This window comes from Micromesistius poutassou, assembly GCF_964030765.1.
Source record: "Micromesistius poutassou genome assembly, contig: SCAFFOLD_5156, whole genome shotgun sequence".
In the NCBI taxonomy this organism is placed as follows: Eukaryota; Metazoa; Chordata; class Actinopteri; order Gadiformes; family Gadidae; genus Micromesistius; species Micromesistius poutassou.
Genome location: NW_028177124.1, coordinates 1 through 17,517, shown reverse-complemented (window position 1 = coordinate 17,517; position 17,517 = coordinate 1). Strand labels below are relative to the sequence as shown.

Here is a 17,517-nt window from a genome sequence, read left to right as displayed (position 1 = left end):
GAATGATCTACAACACAGAGCGGTATAATGTGGGGCCGTGTCGTGCTGCGTCGCGCGCTAGTGACGAGCAGGAAGAAAGGAGGCGGGTCTTAAAGCGGAAATGCGTATTCACAACATTACGACATCAGCGGCAACAACCCATTCCAGAAGTTTCCTCGCACGTTGACAGCTTGGTGGTAATATGAATCATATACTGTAGCCCTAATACCCGCGCTCGTCATTCGGTGTTGTGCACGCCGCGTTGAACCTTTAGCATACGACTTCCGTTCCAGCTGATGTGCGCGTTGCTGAGCGACTAAACGGAGCTTTAACGGAGCTTTAACCTTCCCAGTGAGGCAGCCTGGAGCAGACAGCGGCTCAGCTGGTGCATCCAGCACCCCTCTCCACAGCACTGCTCTCTGCTCTCCAGTGTGCCTTTAGACCAGTGTTACCTGTGTTCACCTGGCCAATAATGAGCTCAGCCCTTTGAGGAACTGACCGCCGGCTATTGTAATGGGTAAAGATTATTATAAAGTGTTAGGGATAGCGAAAGACGCGTCTGAGGACGAGGTTAAAAAGGCGTACAGGAAACAGGCCCTGCGTTACCATCCGGACAAGAACAAGTCTCCCGGATCCGAGGACAAGTTCAAAGAGATCGCCGAGGCCTACGATGTGCTCAGCGACGCCAAGAAGAAGGAGGTGTATGACCGATATGGGGAAGAAGGTATGTCTAAACTACGTTCCCGAAACGGCATGTCGTGCACGTCATTAACATGTTTAGAAGACATGTTTACCTTTTGATCTATGTCGGTATGTATGATGGTCACACCTGCGATAAGACCTGTTAACATCATGGAGAAATAAATCTGTCCTGTGCTAATATGTCATTAAAGTATCGTACTGATTGGGGCAGGTGGAGAGAGACCACTGTGGAATCATAATACCTCCCTATTTCCTAACTGCCTTCCCCATTCGGTACGGGTCTATGTGATGATGTCATGGGGGTCATTGGGTCAACAACGTGTCCCTTCTCTCCCACCCCCCCCCCCCCCCCCCCTTCCCGTAGGACTGAAGGGCCCTACTGGCAGCGGCGCACCCAACGGCCAGTCCTACAACTACACCTTCCACGGGGACCCCCACGCCATGTTCACCGAGTTCTTCGGCGGCCGCAGCCCCTTCGACCAGTTCTTCCCGCGCAACGAGGGGGACGACAACATGGACACCGACGACCCCTTCGCCGCGTTCGGCATGGGGGGCATGGGGGGCATGGGAGGCATGCAGGGAATGGGGGGGATGGGGGGCTTCCCCAGGTCCTTTAAGTCCCACCACCCCGGGGGGCCGCGGCGGGGCCGGGCAGAGAGGAAGAAGGACCCGCCGGTGGTGCACGAGCTCCGGGTGAGCCTGGAGGAGGTGTTCTCCGGCTGCACCAAGAAGATGAAGATCTCCCGCAAGCGCCTGAACCCGGACGGCTTCACGGTGCGCAGCGAGGACAAGATCCTGACCGTAGACATCAAGCGCGGCTGGAAGGAGGGCACCAAGATCACCTTCCCCCGCGAGGGCGACGAGGGCCCGCGGAACATCCCGGCCGACGTGGTGTTCGTGGTGAAGGATAAGCCGCACCCCGTGTTCCGGCGAGAGGGCTCCGACATCGTCTACCCCGCCAAGATCTCTCTCAAAGACGTACGTAAAAAAATTAAAATAAACTGGTCGCTTTATCAAACTGATTTAAAGGTTCTGTTTAGGGATGGATTGTTTAGGGTTGATGGTGATACCATCAATTCTGCCAAAAATAATTCTGCAAATATTGGCCGATAATATCAGCCGATCACTAGTTCTGTTTATATGTACGCAGTTGGACGTGGGAACTGACACGTTTGTATTGGCCTGGTTGTGATACTGTTATTTTACATAGTGTGACTGGGAATGACTCCCGATGCAATCGATGGCTAACGGTCCGCTCTCTCTTGCTTCTTGCGACAGGCACTGTGCGGCTGCACGGTGAACGCCCCCACATTGGATGGCAGGACCATCACTGTGACCTCCAGAGACGTAATCAAACCTGCCATGAAGAAGCGCATAACTGGGGAAGGGCTGCCGCTCTCCAAGTCCCCCGACAAGAGGGGAGACATGATTTTAGAGTTTACCGTCAAGTTTCCGGACAATTTAGGCACCACTACCCGTGAAGCGTTGAGTCAGATCCTACCACCGTGAATGCTGTTCCCCTTTTAGGTTTAGCAAATGATCTAAAGGAATACCGACGTCACCACGTCCACGCCTACACCTGCACTCTCTTGTAAAGCAACATGGACTTGGTCACAGCAAGCCTTAGACAGATGACCATTTGTTTGAGCGTCCGTTTAGTTGTATAATCCCTTAACTTGTTGTTTTATCTTTTTTTAAAGATTACATTTATATTTCTACTTCTCAAACTCTGATAAGACTGTGGAACTCAAGAGCAAACATGCATCATCTATCACTTTAAATATTCAGAAATGGGCCTCTAACCAAAGTCAGGATGAGTTAAGTCTGTTGAAATGGGTATTATAAATGCATTTGGAGCTGTTTCTTGCATTTTAAATGTGATGGTTTGGCTTGTGTAGGGATTGGTCTGGTTATTTATTATAATGTCAGGGCTGGCATCGAAATGCTTAGCATACACAAAAATACATGTTAAAGCCCCCCTCAACTTTATCACAATTATAGATTTCTATGGCAGTACACAATATGCCAACTCACACAACTTAGCACTTGTTACGTAAACGTCAGGGAGCTCAGAGCTCAGTACTACTCTGAGGGTAACGTAGGCTGGGAATAGGAAGGCTGGGGGCCTCAAACTTAGAACTTTTAGGTTTAGCATTAATCGGATTCAGGTCTCCGGCAGTTGTTCAAAGTGCTTCCTGGAGTCTAAGGTTGTGCGTAGAACAAGTTGTATACGATACCTCAGGTGCTGTGCACATACCTGAATGTAGCTACATTAATACATACATATTACATTCTTTTTGTTTAACTCTAGAACTATGCAGTGGCGTATTTTGACATATAATGTGTTGACAATTATTTCATTTTAAATGGGCTAATATTGCGTTTTAAAGATCGACCAGTTTTTGAAGACGGGCTAATCCACACACGGTTTGTTCTTTATTGATAGGAGCACACAACACAACTTCATAGCTTATGTATAATTGTGGGATACATTTGTGCCAAATAACCATTTGCCTGTGCATTTTTAAGATGTGAATGAGAATATCTCAACCTGAAGTGGGAGTATGTGTAGTCTGCTGGCTGGAATGGATGGGCTGTCTTCTCATGTCTTCCGATGTATTTCAAAGTATGTCCTGTGTGGTAGTTTGCGCCCTACTCGGTAATGTTGTAATTTTTCCTCAAAATAATCCAAAACTGGCCCTCGTTTAAAATATCCCATCATAGTCTACTTTAGTGGAATAACCACTCAAATGTTACCAATTCCACGTTCTCCCACATCTTGGAGGAATTTGGCTGCTGTTGTTTTTTGCTATTTAACTCTCCTTTTTAATTGGATCTCTTATCGGTAAATATAGTTTTACAGAAAACACTTACTGCTACAACATTACAACTGTTACAGCAATTGTATTGTTGACAATCTTTATATTTTTACAAGGCACCCAATAGAATATCCATCATTGGTACATCAAATGATATATATCTTTTGTGTGTGATTGTATATCACACACGAAATGGTGGAAGAGTTCAAGTATTTTCAATGCATATTTTACTTTAATGTGATTGTCTAATGTGACATGAAGACAATGCTTAATCTCATCATTCCACTCCAGAAGGAGTTCGAATTTTCTAAATGACACAAACATGGGGTTTAACATGAATGTAGAGATTTGTGATCTCTTTAATGTATTTCTTTTTTTGTTTAAAAAAAGGGTGTTTAAATCTTTGCTCATCTTTTCCTTTTTTGGAAAATAGTGTTAACATTTTGTTTTACCTGTATTGTTTAAGTTGATTAAATGCGTGTTATTTGTCTGCATTGAGATCCCATAGACTACATTATGTTATGAATGTGTTTGCTTTACTCAATGGTTTTTGGAATGGAATGGTTTCGAAATTAACTAAATTTGATTGGACAATACATTTTTCCCAAAAATGTTTGATACATTGGCAAACAAGTAAAATAATAAATATTTAAACTAAACCCTATTTGTTCCCTATTTGTTCCAAATGTGTTTTCTTTCTTCGATGGGCACCGCATAGCATAATTATAGTAGCCTATATATTTAGTTGTTATTTATGTTTTATTGCCTAACAAGAGGATGGTTACAATATGAACCAACCAGGAGGTAATGACACCGACCGCCTCCGCTAGAGGGCGCCAGTGAACCCCTCCAACACAACAGGAACAGCGTGAGGGCTGCTGCTACACCCGCTCCACCCCTGCTTACTGACGGCTAAGATTAGGTAGCATACCCGCTGTCGCCCTTCCACTGTCTGTACAGCTTCCCTTCCTGGCGAATATGTCCGCATTCCCATACGAGCTGGACAGCGAGAAGCGTGCAAAGACCTCCCCACGCTAGAGGATCCCTCCCGCTGAATAACGGGACCATCCACCGGTTAGCCAGCCGCGCTCTGGCGGTCCTCCGGTAAGAAGAACCACCGGCCTACCGTGTTTATCTCTTCCTCAAATCGAAACTAACACCTTCGCAAATCTGGGATGACGTGTTTTATTTTTAATCTGGGATGATGCGTTTTTTTCTAATCTGGGGCAGGGTTCGCCTCTGAAATGAAGCAGAAGTGTAAATGTAAACGAAGTTGACACTAGTTGTTGATGGTGTGTGAGAGAATGTGGCTCGCTGTTAGCGGCGGCTAACGTTAGCTCCGGGGGTAGGAGGATGCGGTGGCGGAACTAAACGCACAAGCATTGTTTTTATTCATCATTAGTGTGTTCGTTCTGGGCCATGTGGTCTGAAACAACACTAAAAGCCATATCCGTTATACCCGCTGTGTCTCTAGTTGAGAGAGCGAGAGAGAGAGAGAGAGTGATGCAGTCAGTAATAAGCTAACTACTAACACATTGTCTCCCCTCGTCCCTCAGAGCTGAGTCCCATCTGGAGCCGCTGAGCTTCACAGGTCAAGCTATGCAAGTGGATGCATAATCCCGTTATACTGCGCCCTGTAATCCCTGGAGTACACTGGTATTACACTGGTGGGAACGTTACTGAGCAGGTTTGACAGCGTTAAGTGTCTTGTCAACTGCTGACAACGCTTATGAGTGCTGGGAACCTCCTGTTTACATCTAGTGGACGTCGCCTCCCCTGAAGTCTACCCGTAGGACTACTATGCCTCTGGGCCTGGGCAGAAGAAAGAAGGCGTCCCCTCTGGTGGAGAATGAAGAGGCTGAGCCTATCCGCGGGGGTCTCAACGTGTCGGGCATGGACGGCCTGGACGGCGGCGTTGTAGGACTGGGAGAGGGCGCCGCGTCCGAGGGGCTGCCGCCTCCGCCCAGCAGCCTGCGGCCCCGGCTCATCTTCCACACGCAGCTGGCTCACGGCAGCCCCACCGGCCGCATCGAGGGCTTCAGCAACGTGCGGGAGCTCTACGCCAAGATCGGAGAGGCCTTTGGCATCCCCCCTGCTGAGGTGAGCAGGACCAGAGAATCCTCTTCATACGTTTGTTCGTTCGTTCATTCATAGCATCATTCATCCATCCACCTGCTTTGATTAGGTCAGCATTCAGTCGTACTAAATAGCAGCATCGGCTTAATAGAACCATAACTCTGAAATCATCGTAGCTGTCGTAACGTTTTCAAAGAAAACACATAGTTTGGATGACATTAATTTGGTGTAATGGTACCATTAGTAAACACTAATTGTGTGTGTGTGTGTGTGTGTGTGTGTGTGTGTGTGTGTGTGTGTGTGTGTGTGTGTGTGTGTGTGTGTGTGTGTGTGTTTCTGTCACTTTAGGTCATGTTCTGCACACTGAACACTCATAAAGTGGACATGGAGAAACTGCTGGGAGGCCAGATTGGGCTTGAAGACTTCATATTTGCCCACATTAAAGGACAGAGGAAGGAAATCGAGGTGTACAAAGGAGAGGACGCCCTAGGCCTGACGATCACTGATAACGGCGCCGGCTACGCCTTCATCAAGGTGAGCTTTGACCTAAAGGATCGTACAGAATCACAGCCCTATCTGTCCGAGCGAGAACCCGGACACATGCGTGTGTCTGATGATAAATCAAAGAGGGTAAGCAGTGGGTGTGTCTGGTAGGGACAGGGTGGCCTGTCAAGTGGTTAGGTTGGCCGACTCCCAGCTGAAAGGTTCCGAGATATCGATATCTGACGCTGTACCTCGAGGCATTCCTGAGCAAGAGGCTTACGCCCCTAGACTGGGTACCCCCCCCCCCCAGCCCGTTCTGCTGGTGATTTGAATTCGCCCTGCAGCAGGGTCTGGAGAGGAGCAATAGGTTTCTTTCTGCTTCTGATACGCTTTTGCGGGAGCCAATCACCAAGCTGGCTTCTCCCCCCTGCCGCGCTATTGGCTGGTTTAACACAATGACGACAGGGCAGTGACGGCAAGCAGCCAATTGCGTACAGAGTCAATGACAGAGAAAATGACGGCAGCCTCCCCAGACCAACATGCATTCTACAATTTGAGCCTGGTCTGGCAATAGCCAGGCTACAAACCCCCCATTACCTGCTCCTTGATTACATGTATATGAATATGAAAGTTTACTTTTGAATTACATGTCTGATAAAACCGTAGCACAGTGGTGTAACTGGTGAAATAAACGTCTGGCCTGCCACCTTCTTTTTTTTTTCCCCCAGAGGATCCGAGAAGGCAGCATCATCCACCAGATCCAGGTCATCAACGTGGGTGACATGATCGAGTCCATCAACGGCCATGGTCTGATCGGCTGCCGTCACTACGAGGTGGCCAAGATGCTGAAGGAGCTGCCCAGGGGCAAGGAGTTCACCATTAAGCTGACGGAGCCCCTCAAAGCCTTCGGTAGGTGGATCCATGGAGCCGTCACCACCACCACCACCAACCGCCGCCCACGTATGCAGGATGACCGGGAAATGCCCGGGAAGTAACGGGGCCATTATAAGGAAGTGGCCAGCCCACAGAAACAAAAAGAGAATAAAAAAAAGGGAATCGTTTTTGAAAAAAAACACTTCCAGCTTTTCTGCAGAAATACTGGCTGTCAACACAATGAGGAATTTGAGCACTAGGTTTTTATGTGTTGAATAGCTTGTTCTGGGTTAGCTCTTGAATTCACAGTGAACGGTATTGTACTGATGAAATCTATTGTGGTCACTAGTGTGAGGAAACATTAAAGAGGGATAATGGAAGTCAGACCAGTTTCATGCAGCGAGCGCAACAAAAGAAAAGTTGTCAAGGCACGCATCAAGTGGCCTCCTTGTAGTTGGACAAGGATGACTCAAACAAAAAACCACAAATCATAACTCCCTATGAAGTCCTTGCCAAGTAGTCCCTCCCTCCCTCCCCTCTGCATGGTCTGCTGGGCCGTAACAATAAGGGGAATGGCTTTCTAATACACTGTTGTCAATTTCAAATTACAATACAATAGTGTGTGTGTGTGTGTCTCTCTCTAGGGGACTGATTGTAGTTGGCACTGTGTGTGTTTGTGGGTCTAGTCTAGTCTATGTGTTGTACATATGCATGGCAATCCACTGACACCTAACGTGTGTGTGTGTGTGTGTGTGTGTGTGTGTGTGTGTGTGTGTGTGTGTGTGTGTGTGTGTGTGTGTGTGTGTGTGTGTGTGTGTGTGTGTGTGTGTGTGTGTGTGTGTGTGTGTGTGTGTGTGTGTGTGCGTGCGTGCGCGCAGACATGATCAGCCAGAGATCCGGGGGGGCCCGGGCCGGCTCGGGGGTCCAGCTGGGCACGGGCCGGGGGACGCTACGCCTGCGGGCCAAGGGCCCGGCCACGGTGGAGGAGCTGGTGAGTGGAGCGGCGTCGGGGCCCGGCGTCGGGGCCCTGCTCACTGTAAAAGGTTGTGTTATTCCTTTAAAGGTCCCATATTACACCACCAGGTGTGAGTGTGATTAGCCGTTACAAGCATAATCACACTCACACCCGGTGGTGTAATATGTCACCTTTAAGGACCTGCACAATGCTAGCTCTCACACCGCAGCTTCTTACTCCATTCAGAAAAACAGGCAGACGTTTTCTCAAGGATGAAACGCTTTCGTTCCGTGAGGCAATCTTCCGCCTGGGGAATTCTTCTCTATATAATGTTTTATTCGGTTCCACATCCTGATGCTGGCTTCTCTCATAGGATGTGATGCGTTTCCCAGACTTTTCGTAACAATATTGGAATGAAAAGACAACCGTATGTTTTGGTTTTGATAAGGTCAGGTGGAAAACATTCCAGTGTTACCTGGCTGGAAGACATGGCTTCAGTCTTCAGTTGTTATTGGCTTGCGTAGAAAAGAACTTGTCTTCTCGACATTCAGAAGTTATTTCAGCTGAGGTCACTAGAGGAGGCTAATTGGGAAAGCGTACATAGGGGCCGGTTTTAGAATTGTGACCCCATCGCCACGGCAGCAGCTGAAGAATGATTGCATTGTTGTTATCCCCCCCCAGCCCTCTGCTTTTGAGGAGAAGGCCATCGAGAAGGTGGACGACTTGTTGGAGAGCTACATGGGCATCAGAGACAGTGAGCTGGGTGAGTGTGCGTGTGCCGAGCTGCTGTGTAGCGCCTGCGGCGTTGTCTGGACTTCTGTATGCGCCCCATGCTGTTCTGTATGACACGATGGTCTCTGATCCTCTGACCTCTTTGTCTTGCTCTCTCTGTCTCTGTCTCTGTCTCTCTCCCGCTGTCTCTCTCCCTCTGTCTCTGATCCTCTGACCTCTTTGTCTTGCTCTCTCTGTCTCTGTCTCTCTCCCGCTGTCTCTCTGTCTCTCTGTCTCTGTCTGTCTGTCTGTCTGTCTGTCTGTCTGTCTGTCTCTGTCTCTGTCTCGCTGTCTCTCTCTCTATGTTTCTCTCTCTGTCTGGCTCTCTCTCTCTCTGTCTCTCTCTCTCTGTCTCTCTGTCTCGCTGTCTCTCTCGCTATGTCTCTGTCTCTCTTTATATATGGCTCTCTCTCTCTCTCTCTGTCTCACTGTCTCTCTCTCTGTCTCACTGTCTCTCTCTCTGTCTCTCTCTGTCTGTCTCGCTGTCTCTTTCTCTTTATATATGTCTCTCTCTCTCTCTCTCTCTCTCTCTCTCTCTCTCTCTCTCTCTCTCTCTCTCTCTCTCTCTCTCTCTCTCTCTCTCTCTCTCTCTCTCTCTCTCTCTCTCTCTCTCTCTCTCTCTCAGCTGCCACCATGGTGGAGCTGGGGAAAGACAAGAAGAATCCAGACGAGTTTGCGGAGGCTCTGGATGAGACCCTGGGAGACTTTGCCTTTCCCGACGAGTTTGTGTTCGACGTCTGGGGGGCGATCGGCGACGCTAAGGTCGGCCGGCTGTAGCCATGGCGCCCGGAGGACCTGTGTGTCTGTGTGTCTGTGTGTCTGTGTGTGTGTGTGTGTGTGTGTGTGTGTGTGTGTGCATGCATGCGTGTTTGTGTGTGTGTGTGTGAGAGAGAGAGAGAGAGAGAGACAGCCTCAACATGAATAGCACTATTAGGATTTGTTACACCCCCTGTGAGGAATTAGCTGTTAACCCCCCACACCCCCGCCCGCCAGCCCACCACCCCCGCCCGCCCGCCACCCCCCCCGCCCCCCCTTCCCGCCGGCCACCCCCGCCCTTGTACTGCTACTATGGACGTAGAGACTCCTTCCTGTTTAGCACATGGGAGCTGCAGACTGTGAGCCCGTCGGTCGTGGACTCTGTGTCGCCTCGCTGTGTTGCTGAACTCAGCGAATCACAACCGTGGCGTTCCCAAGAGGGGACATCCTGTTATGGGCGTGGTCTCCAGGTTTGTCCGGGCCTGGCGGTGAAGGAGGCAAGCCGCCACGAGCGCTTTTAAGAGTGGCGGGAACTGAAGGGACTGCAGGGCTGAAAGGGACGTCTGTTTTTTGGTTTTTCCTCCACATCGCTCCGCGTTGCACGGCCACTGTATGACACAAAATGAGAAACCTCCGCTTGTACCTCAGCTCGCCGGGCGGGTCCACCGCCGGCGTCGCGAGTTATTGCACAGCACTGGACCTCAGTCAGCACTCCGGGGAAACACGTCTGCTTCCTGTGGCCCCGTCCACTCTGGACGGCCTCCGCTCTGTAAAGCATGCCGTGTGTGCTGTTCCATTTTTACCTTCACAAAGAGAGACGTTTGTTTTTCTTTCTGGTTGTGTTTTGTTGTGATCTAGAAATACCACGGTGACCGCTGGGAGTAGTGCTAGTCACGTGGAGTGGTTCACCACCGCAAAGCTCAACCGTGATAACAGGAATGCGTTCCAGTCTTCAGTTGATACCAAAAGTAATCAAGCCATTGTGGAGAGAAATCTGTGTTGGTTCACTTTGTTTTCTTTACCTTTGCTACTGTATTGTTGGGAGCAAAAATGGAATGGAGCCCTTGAACGGTGAAATGGTGCAACCTTTTAATTTTTATTTTGTATGTGCTGGGTTTTGTTTTTTTTGCAAAGTTTTTACCCCTTGTGTGAAGGAAAATTTAGATTTTATCTTGTGTTTGGAAAATGTCTCGATTCACTTTAAGGGCGTTACAGAAGACAGTATTAACTGGGACATGCGATGGACGCACGTCATCTGTACGAGTAAGAGACGAAGGACTGGTTATATGTTAATTTGTACACTTGCCCCAAATGTGCATGCGTGTGAAGATGGATTAAACCATCCAGCCGACAAACAACTGAACTGTCCTAGATGGAAACCAAATGAGTCGTTTGGTGGGCGTGTCATCCTAGCTCAAACACGGCCGTGGCCCGTCACGTTCATTCCAGGGTTGAGATGCACTACAGGGAACGTTGCGGTGACTCCCACGTGGCGAGGACCACGGCGTGCCCACAACTGTCCTGCTATGACACTACCTGTCGTTTCAATGAAGGTTACATGTTGTACTTGACGTGGTCCAAGGAAATATGAATTCATTTTATGGTGTTACTGTCTTAAGTATCCACGTATAGCCGTTATACAGATGTAAGGCTTTTTCTCTCTTTTTTTTTTCAGTCGTTGGATTGTTTTTGACATTCTCTGAAGCTGATGAATTATATATCCAGTGGTTTTGTGTAACAACTGATGCTAGGGCACTAACACTAAGGGAACATTATTTGAATGGCTTTCTAATACACTGTTGTCAATTTCAAATTACAATGCAATAACAATGACAGTGAGTCCTACCTTTTTTCTTTGACATTGTTTAATTGTGTGTGTGTGTGTGTCTTTGAGAGAAAGAGCGCGACCCTTGGATTGCCTGTGTGTGAGGATGGATTATTCTCATTTGTCCCTTTGAAATATACATGAGATTTAACAAGGCAGTGATCTCACCCACTCCACGTGAGGGGCAGGGTTAATGTAATACAATATATCACCCTGAACTTGATATGTTTGGCCGACCTCACAGAGCCAACTCTAAGGCCTTTCATTTAAACTGAGGGAGATCACACACGTACACACACAGGTAGGGCTGCCACTAATGATTATTTCACTCGATAAATAGATGATCATGTTTTTAAGGTTAACATGATGGTTCTACAGCATACAACCAGGCTTAGGAACCAAGCCGTATTTACCCCCAAAGCATTGGCTTCATAGGGGCAGCACCTGGTGTTCACTGATCACCCCTATTTACCAAAAGGGAAAATAAACCTGCTCCTCCGGTCTCTGTTGATGCTGAAGCTCCTGCGCTGGACATGTCGAGGTCACACTGCTCCGTCCTCACAAACAAGCAGTCCAGCCTCTCCTCCTCTCTCCTAACAGCGGGCCGACCGGAGCACACGCTGAGCACTGTCCTCCTGAACCAACACCGCCACCGCGAGAGGAGAAGAAAGGGCCTGGTCCCACATCAAACAGGAGCCGCCGTGAACAGGAAACCAGCCGGCCGCCGGGCCCCATGGCGCTGCGTCCGCGTGCTTCCTCCCAGCCGGGGAAGCTCTCCTTCCTGAGCCCCAAGGCCGCGGCCGCCGTGCTGCGGCCCCGCGCCCTCTCGTCCCGCTGCTCGGCGCTGGAGGACGAGCTGTCCTGCCCCGTGTGCTGCGAGATCTTCCGGGAGCCCGTGGTGCTGCAGTGCAGCCACAGCTTCTGCCGCGCGTGCCTGCAGCAGTTCTGGAACAACAAGAAGAAGGCCCGGCGCGAGTGTCCCGTGTGCCGGACCAAGTGCTCCCTGACGGAGCCCACCGTCAGCCTGGCGCTCAAGAACGTGGCCGACTCCTTCCTGAAGGAGCAGCGGCAGGAGCAGCAGGGGCAGCAGGCCGCCGCCGCCGCCGCCGTCGCTGGGGGGGGGGCGGGAGCCTTGGGGGCCGTACCTCCCGGGATGATGGCGGACGCCACGTGCGGCGTGCACGGGGAGACGCTGAAGCTGTACTGTCGGAACGACATGGAGGTGATCTGCTGCGTGTGCCAGACGTCCAAGAAGCACCAGGGCCACAGCGTGTGTCCTCTGGAGGAGGCGGCCCAGGACCTCAAGGTAGGCTGGGGCCTCGCTGAGGCTCAAGGTAGGCTGGGGCCTCGCTGAGGCTCAAGGTAGGCTGGGGCCTCGCTGAGGCTCAAGGTAGGCTGGGGCCTCGCTGAGGCTCAAGGTAGACTGGGGGTGACCTGAGGCTCAAGGTAGGCTGGGGCTGACCTGAGGCTCAACGGTTTCTAATCGGTGTGATGGAATATTAAAGGTGACATATTACACCACCAGGTGTGAGTGGGATTAGTCGTTACAAGCCGTTTTGAAAATGTGCCGTTTCTGACATCACAGGTGGGCGTGTCCACCTGTGATGTGTGCTGGGATAGATGAGCAACGTGTGCTACAGTCCACTGGGTCGGCTGGTGGACTGATTTTCAAAACGGCCTTGTAACGGCTAATCACACTCACACTTGGTGGTATAATGTGTCACCTTTAAACATGTGATGGAGATTGAACAGGTGAACCCTGGAAATGAATAAACTGAAGAGCTTCTCTGCACAAAGCGATTCATACTTCTGTGCTTCCATACCCCCTGAAGGCTCGTTCTGGCAGACATGTCACCTCCTAGTGGCCAGATAGGAAATGACCTTCTTGCACTCCAGCAGTGACACGATCTCCTCCTGCTCACTCCTTCAGGGGGAGCTGAGGAAAGAGCTGGTTCCTCTGAAGAAGAGCCTGCGGCACCTGTATGAAGCCAAGCAGGCGTGTGATGACCACACGGTGCACATCAAGGTATCAACAAAGCGCAGGGACACTTACCTTAGCTTCTCCACCAATACAGGTGTTGTGTCAACACCAGCAACACGTCTCTGTAATGTGAACAATTCCACCTATGACAATGACAGACTTGTTTAGTATATGTGGACTTTGCCCTGTTGTATTTTTGTATAAATAGGTAACCCAAAACTAGTTTTAAGGCACTCGACAAGCTATGGTGTTAGTCGGCCTTATGAACACAGATTCCTAATACATGTTATGTAAAAATAAGTGTCTGATAGGGTCGATTTGGTCCGGGCAGAAGTTAAATCAATATTTGTCTCCTGGCATTAGCACACACAAAATCAATACATCATATTTTTAAACGGATTGAGCGTGATTATGATACGCCCCCTAATACGAACCATTTCCAATATGACTATTTGCGGTCTTAACCACATCATTAACCATCAGCCTAGCATGTAGTCTATAGTGTGGGATTCTACAGGAAATCTATCTGTCACCTATACGTGAGACAAGCTCCATATGTGTGGGGAATATGTGTGTGTGTGTGTGTGTGTGTGTGTGTGTGTGTGTGTGTGTGTGTGTGTGTGTGTGTGTGTGTGTGTGTGTGTGTGTGTGTGTGTGTGTGTGTGTGTGTGTGTGTGTGTGTGTGTGTGTGTACAAACGTGCGTGTGTGTGTACAAACGTCGTGCGGGTCCGTGCGTGCGTACAGAACCAGAGCCAGGCTACGGAGCAGCAGATCAGGCAGGAATTCGAGCAGCTGCGGGCGTTCCTCCAGCGCGAGGAGGACGCGCGGCTGCTGCTGCTGCACCAGGAGCGCGAGGACAAGACGCTGCTGGCCAAGAAGCGGACGGACAACCTGACCAAGGACATCCTGGCCCTGTCCCACGCCGTCATCGCCGTGGAGACCGAGGTGGCGGCCGGCGACGCCCTTTTCCTTCAGGTAGCGCCTCAAGCCCCGCCTCTCGCTCTCGTGTGTGCGCTTGGCGCCGTGGCGGTTACATTACAACACCAACATCACAACTCACTGCTGCCAGACCGCTGGGAACGGATCCCCACGTCTTTCACATTCAAAAGAAACATACTAAATTGTGGCTCATTCAGCAACAATCTTGCTCTCATGTTTAGTTTTTAGACTGTGCTCTCTCTCTCTCTCTGTCTTATTTTCTCTTCAGTTTTTATCTCACTTCCATTTTCGTTTTCCTACTTACCAAAAGCACTATAGGGACAAGTGTCGTGAACAAGCTTATCTATGATTTAGTATCTGTCCCTATTCAAATAAACCTTAAATAAATAAATAAACAAAATAATAACATGGTTTGAGTGACTCGCTCTCCTTTGTTTTGGCAGAATTACAACAATACCAAAAAGAGGTACGTGTTTTTGTTTGTTGTTACCTTAAGTTCGTTCTGATGTTGCATACGACTTTTGATTGGTTGAACCCCTTTTTGAAGCGTCTCCTCTCTTTTTTAACACCTGGACTTTTTTTTAAAGTATTATTTATTGCTCCTCCACCGTGGAGGTAGGCCTACTACAGACTATTTATTCACTTTCACTTCATTTATCTGCCATATGTCGTGTGTGTGTGTGTGTGTGTGTGTGTGTGTGTGTGTGTGTGTGTGTGTGTGTGTGTGTGTGTGTGTGTGTGTGTGTGTGTGTGTGTGTGTGTGTGTGTGTGTGTGTGAATGAAACTAGCGAAGGCTGATTAATCTGTGAGCCTGTGTGATACGTCGTCCCGACAGAGCTCAGATCAGGGTCAAGGAGCCGGACGTGTTGCCCTCGGGCGCTCTCATCAACGTGCCCGAGCACATTAGCAGCCTCAAGTACCAGGTGTGGGAGAAGATGATGGAGGTGGTCCAGTACAGTGAGCATCCCTACTTGTATTCATCGAGTGCTTGCTTTTGTTTCATTCACGCGAAAACACCTTCTATTGTACCACCAGGTGTGAGTGTGATACGCCGTTTTGGAAATCGGCCTCTTCTGACATCACAGACATCACACCTGGTGGCACGTCACGGCACCTTTAAAAATCCTTAGCGATTTTCTTTGTCTTCCCCCTCTCCATCTGTCCCACTCCTCCCCCTCCTCCACCACCCCTTCCTCCTCCGCCCTCTCCCACCACGTCCGTCAGCCCCCGTCATCCTGGACCCCAGCACCGCCTACTCCTGGCTGTCCCTCTCCAGCGACCTGACGTGCGTGGCCAACCGCGGCTCGGTGCAGCAGCTGCCCGACAACCCGGAGCGCTTCAGCCACTTTGTGTTCGTGCTGGGGGCGGAGGGCTTCACCGCGGGGCGCCACGCCTGGGAGGTGGAGGTGGGCGACAAGGTGGACTGGATGCTGGGCGTGGTCAAAGAGTCCATCAACAGGAAGGGCCGCATCTCGGGCTGCCCGGACGGCGGCTTCTGGATGATCTCCCACTGCGAGGGCGAGTACTCGGCCATGACGCGGCCCGGCACGCCGCTGCACCCGGGCGGCGGCGGTGAGGGGGCGCTGACCCGCGTCAGGGTGCAGCTGGACTACGAGGCCGGGGAGGTGGTGTTTTCGGACCCCGTCCGCATGACCACCCTCTACACCTTCCACGACTTTTTCACCGAGAAGATGTTCCCCTTCTTCTGCCCCGGCGCCAACATCAACGGGAGCAACCCCAGGCCTCTGCGGATCTGCCCCGCCAAGGTGGCGGTTTGGAACAGCGCCACCTGGTGACCAGAGGGCGTCACTGCGGTCAACGCGTTACACGGCGTCTCCGAGGAACGCCTCCGATGATTGAAGTTTATTTCGATTAAATGAGGAGTAGGCTAAAATACCTCTTTGGATTTAGCTTGCACAGAGACAGGCATTCGTGGGTTGACACATGAGTAGAATCGTTACGCATGATGAGGTCTGCAATCGATAAACTAAAAAATTAATCAAATGTGATTTTGATCATCGTTTACATATTATATGTCAAGTAAAAAAAACAATAAAGATTTGTTGCTTAATGTTGCAATTCATTTAATTGGTTCGTGGATCATTATAAAAGGAATAGATTTGTCTTTCTTCGCTGCTTCTCAGATAAATCAAGAACATTTAAGACACCTCTCTCGTAAGTTGTAATGGCATTTGCTATTATGAATGACATTTTATAGACTTACTGATTAATCAAGGAAATAATCATACGGTTAATAGAATGAAACTAACTGCAGCCTTGCATGGTTGACTTGTATTACAAAAAATAATTTCTGAACTGGCTCCATTCTGTCCTCAGTCAGGGAATCCATCACCAAGAGCATTCCGCCCACATTCTGAGGCCTCGATGTCTGCCTGGCGGCCACAAAAATCTGGATATTGATGTCCCTGCGAGTCAAATCTCTTCTGTCCACGACGACACAAAGTGTCTGTAATATGGGTCTGTAACACGACACGTTTGGAACAGTAATTACACCAGGGCCGAAGCGTAAGTGGAAGATGATTGACGGCTTGATGGTGATGGCAATTAGCGGGCAAGCTAGAGAAAGGAACATTTTCCTGTCCCCGTCGCCATAAATCAATTACAATAGCGCAAGGGTGGTCCGGTCACACTCCCTTTTCTTGTCAATACCAGGAAAAGACTATCTATTTTGTAGAGAGAGAGAGAGAGAGAGAGAGAGAGAGAGAGAGAGAGAGAGAGAGAGAGAGAGAGAGAGAGAGAGAATTAGGACAGCCAGGGCAATACAAATATTTTTATATTTCCAGAGAGTTGGATGGAAGAGACACCGATGTGCCAGTGACAGTAGTAGTGACTTAGTAGCGTCTGCCACCGCCTAGCTCAGCCTGGATGAGATGCTGATGCCTTGCCGCGGGACATCCCGACACTTAACTCCCGCTGGCTGCTGCTGCAGCGCGGAGGTGTGTCTGGAACTCCTGGAGACGATCACCATGACGACGGGATGGAGCGACAGGAAGGACATTGAGCCGGGGGAATTAGACGTGGGGGCAGCCAGGGGACATTCTGTCAGGGATAGCAATAACCGTCGCCCACGTGTTTACCAAAATGTGGGAGCGGCCTCCCTAAAGTGCATTCTTTTCCGACAACGTGCACACGTGGGAGTGTAGTTAAAATATATGTGGGTTTATTCATAAAATAAAAGGATGTGAGGAAGCCAACGGCAGAGTAGTAGCATTTATATTGTTTGATTTATGTATAAGTTGAACTGGCGGGAGTTCCGCATTTTTGCTATCTTGTTGACTACTATTATGCCAAGAGGGTATAGGTTTATTTTAGCTTACAGAAAGCTGGCCAGCTGAT

The 17,517-nt window shown here is 49.6% G+C and overlaps 3 protein-coding genes across 3 annotated transcripts; all 3 read left to right on the top strand.

Annotated features, from left to right (window-relative positions):
• Window positions 1–160: 160 nt before the first annotated feature.
• On the top strand, window positions 161–4,153 carry LOC311376739 (dnaJ homolog subfamily B member 1-like). Its single transcript, XM_084491222.1, has 3 exons — window positions 161–703; window positions 1,046–1,659; window positions 1,960–4,153. The coding sequence occupies exons 1-3, from the start codon at window positions 493–495 to the stop codon at window positions 2,188–2,190; spliced, it is 1,056 nt and encodes a 351-aa protein (XP_084347348.1). The 5' UTR covers window positions 161–492; the 3' UTR covers window positions 2,191–4,153.
• Window positions 4,154–4,399: 246 nt separating this feature from the next.
• On the top strand, window positions 4,400–11,186 carry LOC311376738 (PDZ domain-containing protein GIPC1-like). Its single transcript, XM_084491221.1, has 7 exons — window positions 4,400–4,604; window positions 5,057–5,600; window positions 5,925–6,110; window positions 6,788–6,968; window positions 7,811–7,923; window positions 8,569–8,650; window positions 9,284–11,186. The coding sequence occupies exons 2-7, from the start codon at window positions 5,301–5,303 to the stop codon at window positions 9,433–9,435; spliced, it is 1,014 nt and encodes a 337-aa protein (XP_084347347.1). The 5' UTR covers window positions 4,400–4,604; window positions 5,057–5,300; the 3' UTR covers window positions 9,436–11,186.
• Window positions 11,187–11,972: 786 nt separating this feature from the next.
• Window positions 11,973–15,956, top strand: LOC311376737 (E3 ubiquitin-protein ligase TRIM35-like; the record flags this gene model as incomplete). Its single annotated transcript, XM_084491220.1, has 6 exons — window positions 11,973–12,545; window positions 13,170–13,265; window positions 13,966–14,196; window positions 14,604–14,626; window positions 14,996–15,117; window positions 15,385–15,956. 6 exons carry the CDS (start codon window positions 11,973–11,975, stop codon window positions 15,954–15,956), a joined length of 1,617 nt encoding a protein of 538 aa, XP_084347346.1.
• Window positions 15,957–17,517: the final 1,561 nt, after the last annotated feature.